This window comes from Molothrus ater, chromosome 3, assembly GCF_012460135.2.
Source record: "Molothrus ater isolate BHLD 08-10-18 breed brown headed cowbird chromosome 3, BPBGC_Mater_1.1, whole genome shotgun sequence".
Taxonomy (NCBI): domain Eukaryota; kingdom Metazoa; phylum Chordata; class Aves; order Passeriformes; family Icteridae; genus Molothrus; species Molothrus ater.
In genome coordinates, this window is record NC_050480.2 from 77,726,598 (window position 1) to 77,739,857 (window position 13,260).

Genomic DNA, 13,260 nt, shown 5'->3' on the forward strand with positions numbered 1-13,260 from the left:
TTTGGTGTCTAAAAATGGACCCAGGTATCGGTTGGGATTTGTTAATGACTCCGTGATTAAAACCTAAGGAGAGTTAGGCTCAGAGCCTCAAAATCAATGGAAATAAAGCATCAAGGTGAGCACAGAGAAATCTCTCATATGAATCTGCATGTGTCTTTAAAATAATGCCTCCTTCCCCCCATTATTTTCTGAATAATGAGACAAAATCATTACTTTGGATATAGCTTACCATTTTTAATTCTGTTTGAAGCCTGTGGATTGAGCTGCAAGTTCCAAGTTTCAGTGGATGATGGAGATTCTGGTGACCAACCTTTATGGCGCTTTTTTGGAGGCCCTGAATTTGTTAATGTGCCTAAATGTTTCAGAGAAATATTAGAATAAAATGTATACAGGTTTGTGCATGGTAATTCAATATATTTTGATAAACTGAATGTATTCAATGAGTATGGTAGTAGAAAAGATCAAGTCTATGAATATAATAATTTTGTGTGGTTTATTTTACTTTGTTTTGTCCTGATGAAATTTCTTGGAAATTTCTGGTGCAGAGAACTCCTTATTATCCAGATTTTCCTTATCTTATACCAATGCTTTCTCTCTACTAAGAAAAATACATTATAAGTACAGTAAGAGACATACTAAGAATACTTAAAAGTATTAATGTTTTGAAGTCAAGACTGTGGACATTTTGCTCCTTTTATTTCTGAACACATGACACAGTGTTACATGTAACTTACTAAAAAATAATGTTCCCAAGGGTTTCAGAGTAATAGTAATAAACATCTGAGTTATTTTCAACAATTTTCCCATTTACAGGATTTTTGCCACTTCTTGCTGATTCCATCTTTGGTTTTTTGTTATTCCATATTAACTCCTATCAAACTACTTCTACACCTTCCTCCTACTGATAAATACCTTCAATTTTTTTTTCTGTGAAAGCAATTTTCTCACAGTTTCTCTAGGAGATCCTGATGACTAACTTCTTTAATTTTCTTTCATCATTTTCTTGAGTCTCCTTGTGCACTCCTGCAAACTCCTAGAATGATAAGCCTCCACTAACACCAAGTATTTCCAATTATTTCGAGTCAGTGGTCTCCAGGAATTGCTCAGAAACTTGCAGGATTGAGCAATTTCTGTTTCTGGACATGACCACACCAAGGTCATAGCACTGCTTCACCCTGCCAAGGCTGTACCTCCTGGCAGAACAATTAGTCCCACATAAAATGCGAGGCAACATAAGAATTTAATATAAAAAGTGTGGGTTTAATTTTGAAAAATGTATTAAAACTAAAGATAAACCCGAGGCCTTCAGATCTAGAAGAAGATGGTTCTCTTGCAGACCCTCAGACACAGATTTCCAGTGACTTTGTCCCTGACGCTTTTGCCACACGAGGGCAGCCTTTGGCCATTTTGCTGCTCATCCTTTCACTTGGTTTCCTGGCATTGCCTGGGACAAGGTCACAAGATACTTAGAGCAATACAAAGGATTTTTTATTTGACAGTGCTGTGCTCTTTCGTGAAGATATGTTGATATGTGAAATAAATCCTTCTGAAATGAATTAGCAATAATGTGCTGCTGCATGGAAAAAAGAGATTAAGAGCCTGAATGGGCAGAGAAGGAGAATTTGTCTGTGATGCCAGCAGGGAAACTTGGGAAGACTTATCCTAAAATAGAGCTATCGTTTGTTTCTAGCCACAGTGAAAACTAACTTTCTTCCTTATACAAGCCAGTGACACAGTTTGGGACAGAAAACAATTAACAAAAATCCTAATAATAATGCTATAGTGAGGACAATTTATTGAATTTGGAGCTGGTTGACAAAGTCTAGCTCTCCATCCCAAGGTGAACTGCAACAGTTCAATAGGAACTGCAATAAGAATCATCTTATGAGTGATTACTTATAAAAATTCCTTAATTCCCTTCACAGAATCTGTTGGTGAAAATCGATGCAAATAGATACATTCCTTAGGAACCTGGATTCAGAATCTGGTCTGTGTCTCTATTAAAATAATGAACTGTAAATATGAGGAAAACATCCAGCTAATATTATGAACTGTAACAAAACTGTGGCTGAAAACATCTAAAGAATTTTTTCCCCTGGAAATTAATACAGAAAATGGTATTGTGGTCAGAAAGGACTTGGAAGGAATGGTAATTTCTATTCATTCAGGAAATTACAATCATGATATAATTTGTTCAATGCTTCTATTATACACATAGAGTTTAGGGTGATTAAACAACAAATCCATACAAATACCTAAAACTGAAGGTCTTGTCAGAGCAGACAGGTTATTTTTCATCAACTGTTGTTTAGGTGACTCCTTGCCATTATAAACTGCTGAGCTGAATGCAGCTGTTGAAGGGATGTGATCTACGGCTGCAGCTGACAAGGAAAAAACCCAAAGTGTTCACATTAAACATTTCTAGGTCAAGATCCTCAGTTGATATAACAAACCAATCATTTCATCATTTACTTAAATAGAACCATTGGGATCTGCTCAAGAGTGAATACAATGCTGAATGAAACAATCCACTTCTGACCTCCCACTCCCAATTAAGTGCCTGGGCAAAATCTGACTCTTCAATTAAATGCATATGTCAGAAGCTGCAACTTCTTTGCATGACCCTGGCTCTTACATAAAGTTTACTCAAGAACCAGGCAAAAGAGACATGTTTAAAATTTACTAAGCCTCCATCCCAATGTTTCTCTAAGATTTTTTGAACTATGCTGCATTAAAAAAAAATAAAGAAAAAAAGGGGGAGGCATTCTCAAACCTAATATGTTTGTAATTAATGTAGCTTTTTTTGTAAAATATGAGAAAAAAAAGGCAATCTGTTATCATAAAGAGATTGATGATTTTTTTCTGGAAGGGCACCAGTATTTCAGATCACAACTATTTAACAGGCTTCTATCTCACACAGAGAATAAAGTATATAACCACTACAGATGCCCTGCTTAGCTCCACTATGTAAAAACCCAGGAAAAACCTGTAATAGTCACAAGACACTAAAGAGCTGTTTTCATTATAAGAAGCTCAGAGGGATGACTCTAGCTACTGTCATCTATCATATTTCATTTATGTCAAGTTAATGGAAAAGTAAAGGTCAGAAAAAAAATTTTTAATACAAAGAAAGTTACAGATACTAACCATTAGTTTGTTTTTTAATATTAAAGTTACTTTTCTCAGCAGAAGAAAAAATTCACAAGCTTTTAAGCTGATGCCCATATACTGTCTGTTTTGAAAAGGATTCTAGTCATAGCATAAAATAGACTGGATCAGACAAAAACAGCTAAAATTACACTGGATCCTGTAACAGTTGTCATCTGTGACCAGACAAGTGGCAGCTGGAAAAACATTTCAGAAATAAAGGCTTTTTTAAACATTTTGGTTTGGTTCAACTGTGAGTAAACTGCAGAATACCTATTTACTACTTGCTAACCTTTTTTACATAAACCTGATGTGAGAAAATGAACAGCAAGAAGCCTTCAAGGAATAATTGCTTTCTTTGTTTGTAATAGATCTCTAATTCTATTCAACTTGTTTTATTAGGCAATGTGCTCACTTGTTTGTTTGTCTTTGCTTTCATACAAGTACAAGTACCCAAATACACCAAGCACAGAAGAGTTAAGTGGAAGTGGAACCCCGGCGTGTTTTCCTTCCAAGAGGTACCTGTTTGCTGAGTCCCAGCTGGAGCACTGGGATTTGTAGGTGGGAGAGGCTCACTGGAGGTGCTTCCTGAGAGGCCTGAGCTTTCTGGAAATTGGAACAAGGTGCTTGAGCAGGTACTGGTTGAAGACTGCCGGCCTCTGAACTCTTAACAAAAAAAAAAAAAACAACTTTCTTTATCTTTCTGATAATTTCACACATGAACTGCTTAGAGGCTACAGCACTTGGAATGACAGACCATCTTCAGACATGCCAGGCTCATATTGGGTCAGACAATGGCTTTTACAGCTGCTCCAGCAGTCACCTGGCTTTAGGGAGTCTTTCAAAGGATCTCTCTTAGGCTTTACACAGACACCAGACCCCATAATAGCTAAGCTTGGGTGATGAAAACCAGAGCTCGAGGAAGACAGCTTCATTATCTTACCTGCCCCTTTCCAGCAGATTACAGATCCTTTGGTCAGAGCTCCCTGTGCATTCCTGACCAGATAATACTTTAAGTGTTTCTGTTTCTTGGGCTGAGTGGTCAGTTTAAGATTAATGTGATTTGAGAATTCTGTAAAGTAGCAGAAACCCTTCTTGCCACAGCCAACGCAATTGCCAGAGAAGCCTGATAAAATAAACAATATACATAATCCAATGAGATATGTGGGTCACTATTAATAACATTCAAACATGACTCTTTCCAGAGGAAAGGCTGTATTTAGGTTTGGTGTTTTTGGTTGGTTTTTTTTCACAGAATGAAATTTTTATTACCATTTTCCTCAAAAAAAGTATTTGCACTTTGTACAGAAAGTGTATTGTACTTCAGATAACAGACTGCAAAAACACAGCCACACATTTAAAAAACAAATAAAATGGGTCATATTTTTCATTTTCTCCCATAGAAAAATATCACAGTTCCTATTTATTACCTATCTGTGATAAGTGTCTGACTGAAGAGCTCTGAGTCAATTGCTTAACCCCAGCCATATTCAGCACCACAGTACGTACATGCTTCACTTCTCTTTCAGTTTTCACTGACATATCATTCAATTTCACTGAATTTCACTTCACTCAATTCAATGAAACATGCAATTAAGTCTCAAGAAATTAAGTATATTTAACCTACTATATTTAGATAAATCTAAACATATTGAAGTATCAAGTTCCTACTACAGACACTGTTTTAGAGAGGAGAAACTACTGAAGCATTCCTGGGCTATTAATTTAAAATAGCTTTGTCAAATTATGGCTGAACTGTGTCAGCACTTCACAGCAGTTGAAACTATTTATGATTACAGGAACAAAGTGTCTGCAACTTTATAGACACAACAGAGACACAGTCCTTCCCCGTAAAGCTTTTTGTACTCAGGCTTGATGGGGCATTTCCAGGGATACTGCCATTTCCTCTCATTCTGAGATACACAGCCTGGGCCTCAACAAGGGGCTCATGTGCTGATGTCATTAGCATGGGAAATAAAGGGCATTGCTCCCACAGCTGCCTTAAGATTCTTCTTTCTTTTGTCCATTTTACAAAGTATTTCTTAAGATATTTTCATCTTCATCAGACTAATGCAACTATCTGAAAATACTTATTATTATTATTATTATTATTATTATCATCCTATACTGAGCAATTAAAAGATAATCTTCCCCATGGAAATTTTCTCTCTGTTCCCTACACATGACCTGAAGTATGACCTTTTCTTTAATTTTAATCATATGTAATGTACATTTTTATGTGTAATAACAGGAATTGAGAAGGGTCTATTCAGGGTCTATTCCTCCATCTAAGCATTCCTTTCTATTCAGTGAATTGAAACATGGTAAAATGTATTACACATAAGGTGGACAATACCATTGTCCAAGAAAAAACTGGAATAAAGGATCAATAATATGGTAAATCAAATTAAGAGACATTTATGAAATTTATTATTTCCATCACATATCTCAAACAATTAAATTTACAAACTAATGGTCAATGCTTTTTTCTTTTTGTAAAGTACAAACACTGGAACATAATTCACTGTAAACACCTGTTGTTTGGTTTTCAACCTGAGCACTTTCATTAGTTTTCAAAAGGTTCAGAAGAATTTATTAAAAACTAAAGTTGATGTGGAGATTGGTCTGGTATCCATGGGAACAAGTGCTAACAACCATTGAAAGCTGCCTATTATCTCTCTGATCCTAGTCAGTAGGATGATAAAAGTCATTGTGACTCATAAAATCAGGACAAGTCATGACTCTGCAGAATCCTCTGTGTTATATCAGTCAGCACAAAAGCATCTGTCTAACATCACAGAGCTTTGAGTAGCTGCAATAAAAGCAACAACAAAAGGAAACAAAATTAGAACGGATGTGGCAAAAGCTGTAGAGTTTGCATGCATTTTATGCCGATTAAGAAATCATCAAAAATGCTTTTGCTGGTAAATGAAAACTTCCCATCTATTTAGCAGCACACAGAGCATCACAGCAGCAGCACTGCAATTTTTGCCTGGTGGCCACCTGCAAGATGGAGCATGTTTTCAAATTTACTCTTTGTTTTTTTCCAAAAGTACGCTTTTCCAGGTTTTACCATTTTGCTGGGAGTGTCTTGACAAAGCAACTTGACAAAGCCATATATTGAAGTATTTGTTCAATCCAAGTTGGACAGCAGACAGAAAATCTTGTCATTTGGACTTCAGATTTTCAGATCACTTCTGTAAATTACATCTGCCCAAACCAGATTTAGCAGTAACTTTTACCTGAAAAAAAACTTTTGCCCTTATCACCTATTCTTAACTCTGCAGCATCTACTGGAAAATTAGTTTACACTCTATATAGCATAAGGTGAGGCTAGTAAAGATTAAACAGATCTAAATTGACCACTTGTTTTGAAAAGCCCTTGGAGGACATTTTAAAAGTTTATTTTTTAATTTTCCTTTAAGTTAAATTGTCAACTTCCACATCTAGTTTCTCCAGCCCTCTGAGTGTGACTCAGTCCTTTCTTGCAAGCTCTTGCCAACATCCTTTTCCATCCATTCCCTGTGACTGACACTCCTTGGTGACAGCCATTGCTTCATTAATGCAGCTCAGCCCTGAAACCACAGATAGAACACAGCATGCTCTTATAGTTCCAGTGCAATAAGATGCTGTTCAGTCATTTCTCATTGCAGGGCTCTGCCACCCCTGCTCAGAGCATTTTATGTGGCAGATTGAGTAACACTGAGAACCCAAACATTTCATCATCCTCCTCTGAATGCCCTGTTCATGCCATGGCCCAAGGCAGCAGCTGACAGAGGGGACAGCTTGTTTCATAAACAAGCTGCATTAAATATTCTTCCATACATTACAGAGAGCACAAAGGTCAGGGGACTTGGGTCAGCCATAAGGTGACCCAATATATCTATGTCATGGGATTGATTTCACAAGAGAATTAGAAATCAATGCCTGGAGTTTAGGGGCTAAAAGCCTTTCACCTTTCGGTCATTGGTTCATACTGAGCTCGGCTCAGTTGTGACTAAAGGCTGCTCCCCTCTGAAGTTTGTTTAATCAGAAGGTGTTTGATTGCATCTGTGATTTGTCATATGCATTTGCTTGAATTTGCTCACATCACAATAATCAATTGTCCATAATTTAAAAAGCTCTTCCACAGCAGGGACCTTGTGCTCTGAAGAAGGACCTTGGACCAAAAGGTTATGAAACCTGACCTACCTTCTCACTGATAAAATGGTTCCTTTGGATCAACAGTGAGCTTGTGTAGGGACAAAGAGAGGAGTTCAGAATGGAAGGACACCCACTTGATATTTCATAGTCAAATCTTTCATAAAGTAGTAGAAAATTTTCTTTTTCTTTTAAATGAGTAATAGGCTTTTAATTAGCATTAATATTTTGCTGGAAAGTTTGCAGCTTGTTTAAACAAAGAATGATTGTATTTTCAGCTTTTCACCACAAGTATTTCTTCTTTTCAGTTCTATTCATAGAAAAAGGCAGTCAAACACTGACAATGCTTGATGGTTTTCCCACCTACTCAGTACCACTCAATTTGAAGACTGAAGTCCTAAGTTTAAAAAATGAATAAAATCAATATGGTCAGGGCAGAGAGCTCCATTGTATGGCAACTCAGTACTGCTACAAAAGCCCAACAGATCATTGCATATTTATAAGAAGCAGTCACAGTATTTTATACTACAATGTTTTCCTCTTACATACAGCTTACAATGCAAGCAAACTAATCTTTTCCTCTGTCCTTCTGACCTCAGGGTCCTACAGAAAAAAAAGAAAACAACAACATTTCTTGTTTCCTGATAGGAAAGTAGGCAGCTGTTTGGTCTTTTGGAAGATGATAGGTGAATAGCTGCTTTGTTTATAATGAGAGACACCCCTGAATAGCAAGAACTAGGGAAAAAAAAAAAAAGAAGAGAAAAACTACTTTTGGGAGTGATACATGTTTGCTGCTTTAATTAGGAAATAATAAATATCTCACTATCACAGATCACTTCCTCCATCTAAGCATTCCTTTAGACTGCAAAGAACCCAAGAAACAGCTTCCTAAAGGCAAAAACCTGCATCTGTTTTGCAAAGCAGTTAAATCTGCGATCTAACATGATTAACAGAATCAGATGAGGAACATGCCTAGAGACATTTTCCTTATCAAAAATATATTTTTTTCCAGAAACTGCTGAGGTTGTCTTCCTATGGAAAAATACATCAACTGTAAAAACTAAAAAACAAAACAACCTCCAACAGAAATGACTTTCAAATCACAAGCACATCTGCCTTGATTCATGGGACAACTTGGTAGCATTATCAATAAAATGGCACATGCCTCAGAGGAGTATCAACATTCCCAAATGGGAACAAGATATAAAGTCAAAATCTGGCCCTGAAATTACTGAGACATTTCCTGCTTTCTTCAGGTCTTTTTGTACAATCCACAGGCAGCTTCACAAACACATGCAGCAGACCATAAGAAACCAGGAAACTATTGGGTGAATCATTGGTGTCTTCTCTCTTTATATAAACTCTTTTGAAAAAAGTCAACAGTACTGAGGAACAGCTGCCTTACAAAAATACAGTATATTAAGAGGAAAAACATGAAATTAGGTAAAAAAAAAACCAGTGAGGCTGAAGGGTTACAAATGCTGTGTCTGTATCACCAACAAGCCTTACTAAAAGTGTGGGATATATACTCTGACTCATGACAGCTAATTTCAATTCAAAATGAATCCAATTCAATTTCCCTCTAAACTTACAAAGGCTTGAAGGGACCACTTTCCATGCTGTTTCAAAAGGCCAATATGTTTGACAGAACTCAGAATACCAAAAATAAGGCTTCTATGCTGTCTTGAAAAGCAAGACACTTAATTGTTTCCCTTCTTCATATGGTGTGTTTTCAATTTAAATCTACTGCCAGACAGAGATCACTGTGCTACATTTGGAGATTATTTAGAGCAATGATGGTTCTGGCTTATATCCCACTATGTGTCCAAAACCATCAGACTACTCATGTCTACTTCTAATTTTACTTCCCCTGATTTGACTTGCACTGGGATATGAAAACCTGAATCAAGCAATCATTTCTATCCACAGTATGACCTATTGTACAAAGAGTATACTATCTCATGCTAGCATGACATTATTTTTTTATTAAATTATGTATTATGATACATAATTTTTTTCATTAGGTTAGGGATCAGGAACATTATTTTATCTCCACCTTCCAGATGAAGAATTCAGATCTTAAAGCATGTAAGCTCTTTTGTATTTGAGCTTGTTGTAGAACACATAAAAGTCATACTACAGAGTTACTAGAATTCTCTGCAAAAGAATATGGTTAACTGGGGTTTAAGTGTATAACAACAGTCAAAAATAAGCGTTTAAATGGTTTCAGGAAACTAAAATGTATTAAATAAGCAAACTGAGGATGCAAGTAGCATAAAACCCTCCCAATTATGTTCCTGTTGCCTTTTTCTGTTCTTGTTTAGCACGCAATTAACAAATACACTACTTCCTCTCTGCTAACAGCCTAAGGAGCTTAAGCTGTTAATAGTGCTAGCACTGAATGACTTGAGTGGTACAACATTCCTGTCTTTATCTTTAAAATGACAACACGTGGGTGATTTACAACCCTCCTAATTCTTTTACAATCACTGGTCAAATGCACTGTGACCAATCCAACTCTACAAGATCACATAGGAAAAGAAATTACTGTACATAGGATCACATTATGCACCTTCACACTCCACTGTCAACCCAAATGCCTTGGAGAGCTGCTCAAACTGAGATAACAACTGAGCTCATGTCATATCCCTCAGTGTTTGTGAAAGAAACCTCTTAAAATTCTTGGGAAATGTTTCCCTTTTGCTATTCAAAGCTCAGAGTGGTGCACAAATATATGATGCATCATTTTTTTGTGAACTCTGAAAACAATGTACATATACCTGAGAGTGTCTGATTGAAAAATGAGTTCCCCCTCCGGTTATTCACCACCTTTCCCAATATAAAAAATATTCCATTTTAGTAACATTAATGTTCATTTAAGTAACTCACATGATTGCAGGTTTTCCCTATTTGGCTTGATTTGGATGAAGTTAATGGCAATCAGAAAGACTATAATAAAAATAGATAGAAGGATCTATTTTTATATCAGAAGAAGGATCTCTTTTTATGTCAGAAATTAAACTTTTAAGTAGATTAAACCCAATAAATTGTAGATTCCTACTAAGAGTATTTTCAAACACACAGTGTTAATTGATTGCATATATGGGAAAAATTTCAACTTATAATCACTCATATTTATTTATATGATGATAGCAAGAAGTCATTGGTTAGGAACAGAACCCAGGCTATTGTTCAAACACAGTGGAGAATATTATCCCTATCTCAAAGAGGTAAATTGAAATGGTCATTATTTTTTGTGGTCTAAACTATCATTAAACTGTTTATATGTATATAGGAGCCTGAAATTTCCACTTGACAGGCCTACAGTCTGTACACATCTATATTTGGAAAGCTACAATAGACACAGGCAGCAGTTCAACCAGTCCAGTTACCAGATGTGCAGTTCCAGCAACTAGGACATGCCCCAGCCAAATAATGACTTTAGCCTTGGCCTGATGGACAGAAGGTGATGAAGCATCTCTCATGAAGTGGCTCACTCTGCATCTTTCCAAAGCAAACACAGCCAGCTCTGACTTGTTATCTTCTTGTGCATGACCTGTGAGCATTACTGTAGATATGTAACAGAAATAAGATCTGCTGAACCCAAAAACACAATTAGCTATTAACTGAAGCCACAGAAGAACCCAGTTACTGCAGCCAGACACTCACCCAGCAGGGCATTGCGCCCGTTGTCATCTGGCAGGAATCTTTTATCCACAGCACACACTAACAGGTGATCAGGTAAATTTGGTGACTTTGCACCAACAAGTAAAAATCCGGATGGCACCTCAATATGTTCATTAGAAATTGAAACCAGTCTCAAATCTTTACCAGCCTGGCAGAAACCTAGAAAAAAAAACCAATTCAACTTATTTTAAGTTGAAAAGATGTTTTTGTTTCCTGCTCACAGTTGTCTTTGTTAAAGGACTTCCTATATTTTTTATGAAAGCAAAACTCTTACCCACTGAGATCAAGGGCATACTAAAAGAGAATTTTCTTCCCTCGGTTTGGTCAGCCATAAACAAAATGCGCAATGAAGTTTCTCTTGGTAATAGTTTGTAACCTACATATTTATGGGACTACTATCATCACTATCATCATAACTTAGGTGAGACATTCAAAAAGGGAGAAAATAGGTCTCAAAATCTGGTGAATTTCACCAGCTTTTCCTGGGTTTTCAAATATTTTTTACACTTAATACACTTTAAGCAGGAAAGAGTGGTGATAAAGCAGTAAGAATTATCACACTCATTTTCGCAAATGCTATGCCTGCAAAGTCAGCAATTTAAAGGCTATGTTGCCTAAGAGAACAGAAGTTCTGTCCTTGTGCCAGGCATTCCAACACAAATGCTTATCTGACACTGAACAAAGACCCTGTCAAACAGAAGAGCAACTGAGAGCCATCCAGCCTTATCGAGCAGGTAATGAACACTGACATTTTTAGGATTTTTATATCATATAGATTATCTCATTCTGACAAATTATAGGGGAAATAGCCCAAATTCTACCCTTTTCAGTAGGGCAAAGGCTTCTGACAGCACGGTTGGTATACTTACCATCAGTAGTGCAACATCCTTCTGGGGGAGGCTTCACCTGGTAAGAAACAGGAGGACTACTTGATTCTGAGCCTTCTTCTTCCTCCTCTTCTTCTTCTTCTTCCTCATTATCTGCTCTGCTGCCTGCTGCAAATTATCATAGCATAAATGACTTGGACACCAGAAAATGCTGGCAACAAATCAGTGAGTGAACAGGGTGACCCAGTTACAGAAAGTATTACAGCAAACTGGATTCTCTTCTCTTGACAATGACTTTACTGTTGCCAACTCTTGATAGTTGTTATTCCTTAAAGCTCCAACTTCCAGTCATGCTTATGTTAGAATGTCTTTCACCAAGAAAATAAAGATGTTAGCTCCTGTGCAAAAGAAGTTCAAAAACATGACTCAACTGCACCTGAGAAAGTAAAACACCTTAAAGTAAAAATAAAAAGAAGCCTCAATGTATTAATTTTTAAATCACATTATTTTAATATAAGTGCACAATTTTTAGGGGACTAGCTTCTAATGCTTGATCTCTTGCTGATCAAAACAGTGTAACTGTATCCTTTGTTTATAATATTAACAGCCAATAAAACCCAAAGTCATTACTTCTTGGCACTTTAGAATGTCCTGGCTACAGTCCAAGTACAGAATTTATTAATTAGGCATTGACCATGTCCTTGGTTTTGTACAGGACAGTGAAAAAACAGTTCCTACTAGAAACTTGCTTCACCACAGATGATGCCATGACAAGAACACCTAATTCTCAGCCCGTCTGTCTCGTACCAGAATCCAGAGCTCCCAGTAATGCACCAACACTCCCTGTACAGTGTCAAGGAAAGGCAGATGCTCAGGAAAATTATTCACTCCAGCCTGTGCTTGGACTGTGCAAGTCCAAGAGGCACTATGGAGGTAGTACTGAATGCTGGAGAGGAATACATGATGTAAGCTTCAATTTTTAGAATGTGTTAGGTGTTTTCAAAGGGCTTTATTGCTGTGTGTTTCACCCCCTCAACTAGAGACTGGCCTCTTCTCTCCACCCAAAGGACGATGGCTTTTTCATGAATGATTCAACAACTCCAGCAAAACTGACCATACTGAGCAATGGCTCCATCCCCTCTTCTGGCTCAGACACGCTCCTGCAAACGGGACAAATGGGGCAAGCAGAGGAGAGCAATTAACTGGAGAACGGGGAAGACATTTCCACAGACAGGACTGAGGAACATTTTACATACAAGAGAGACAGTGCACAAGTATTAAATGAACCCAGTGGGGTTTGTCTTAGGCTTGTAGGCTTCTAGGGGTGTGTAGGGACATGCCTGCAGCAAACACAGCAAGAGCTTCCACTGGCAAAACTGGGTCATGAAGGGATGCAGGTACTTGAAGACCAGCAGGAAGCTGAATAGCTGCTTGTACTTGGGCAAGTAAAAGAGCAGTT

General features: G+C 37.2%; 1 protein-coding gene across 1 annotated transcript in view; it reads right to left on the reverse strand.

Moving 5' to 3' along the window:
- Window positions 1-13,260, reverse strand: part of GREB1 (growth regulating estrogen receptor binding 1) — an 87,492-nt gene that overhangs the window by 38,696 nt on the left and 35,536 nt on the right. Inside the window, exons 3-8 of the mRNA XM_036381279.1 lie at window positions 11,844-11,969; window positions 10,957-11,133; window positions 4,091-4,273; window positions 3,670-3,813; window positions 2,256-2,381; window positions 230-352 (exon numbers count right to left, since the gene is read on the reverse strand). Coding sequence (XP_036237172.1) covers window positions 230-352; window positions 2,256-2,381; window positions 3,670-3,813; window positions 4,091-4,273; window positions 10,957-11,133; window positions 11,844-11,969 — 879 coding nt within the window. The remainder of the gene's footprint in view (window positions 1-229; window positions 353-2,255; window positions 2,382-3,669; window positions 3,814-4,090; window positions 4,274-10,956; window positions 11,134-11,843; window positions 11,970-13,260) is intronic.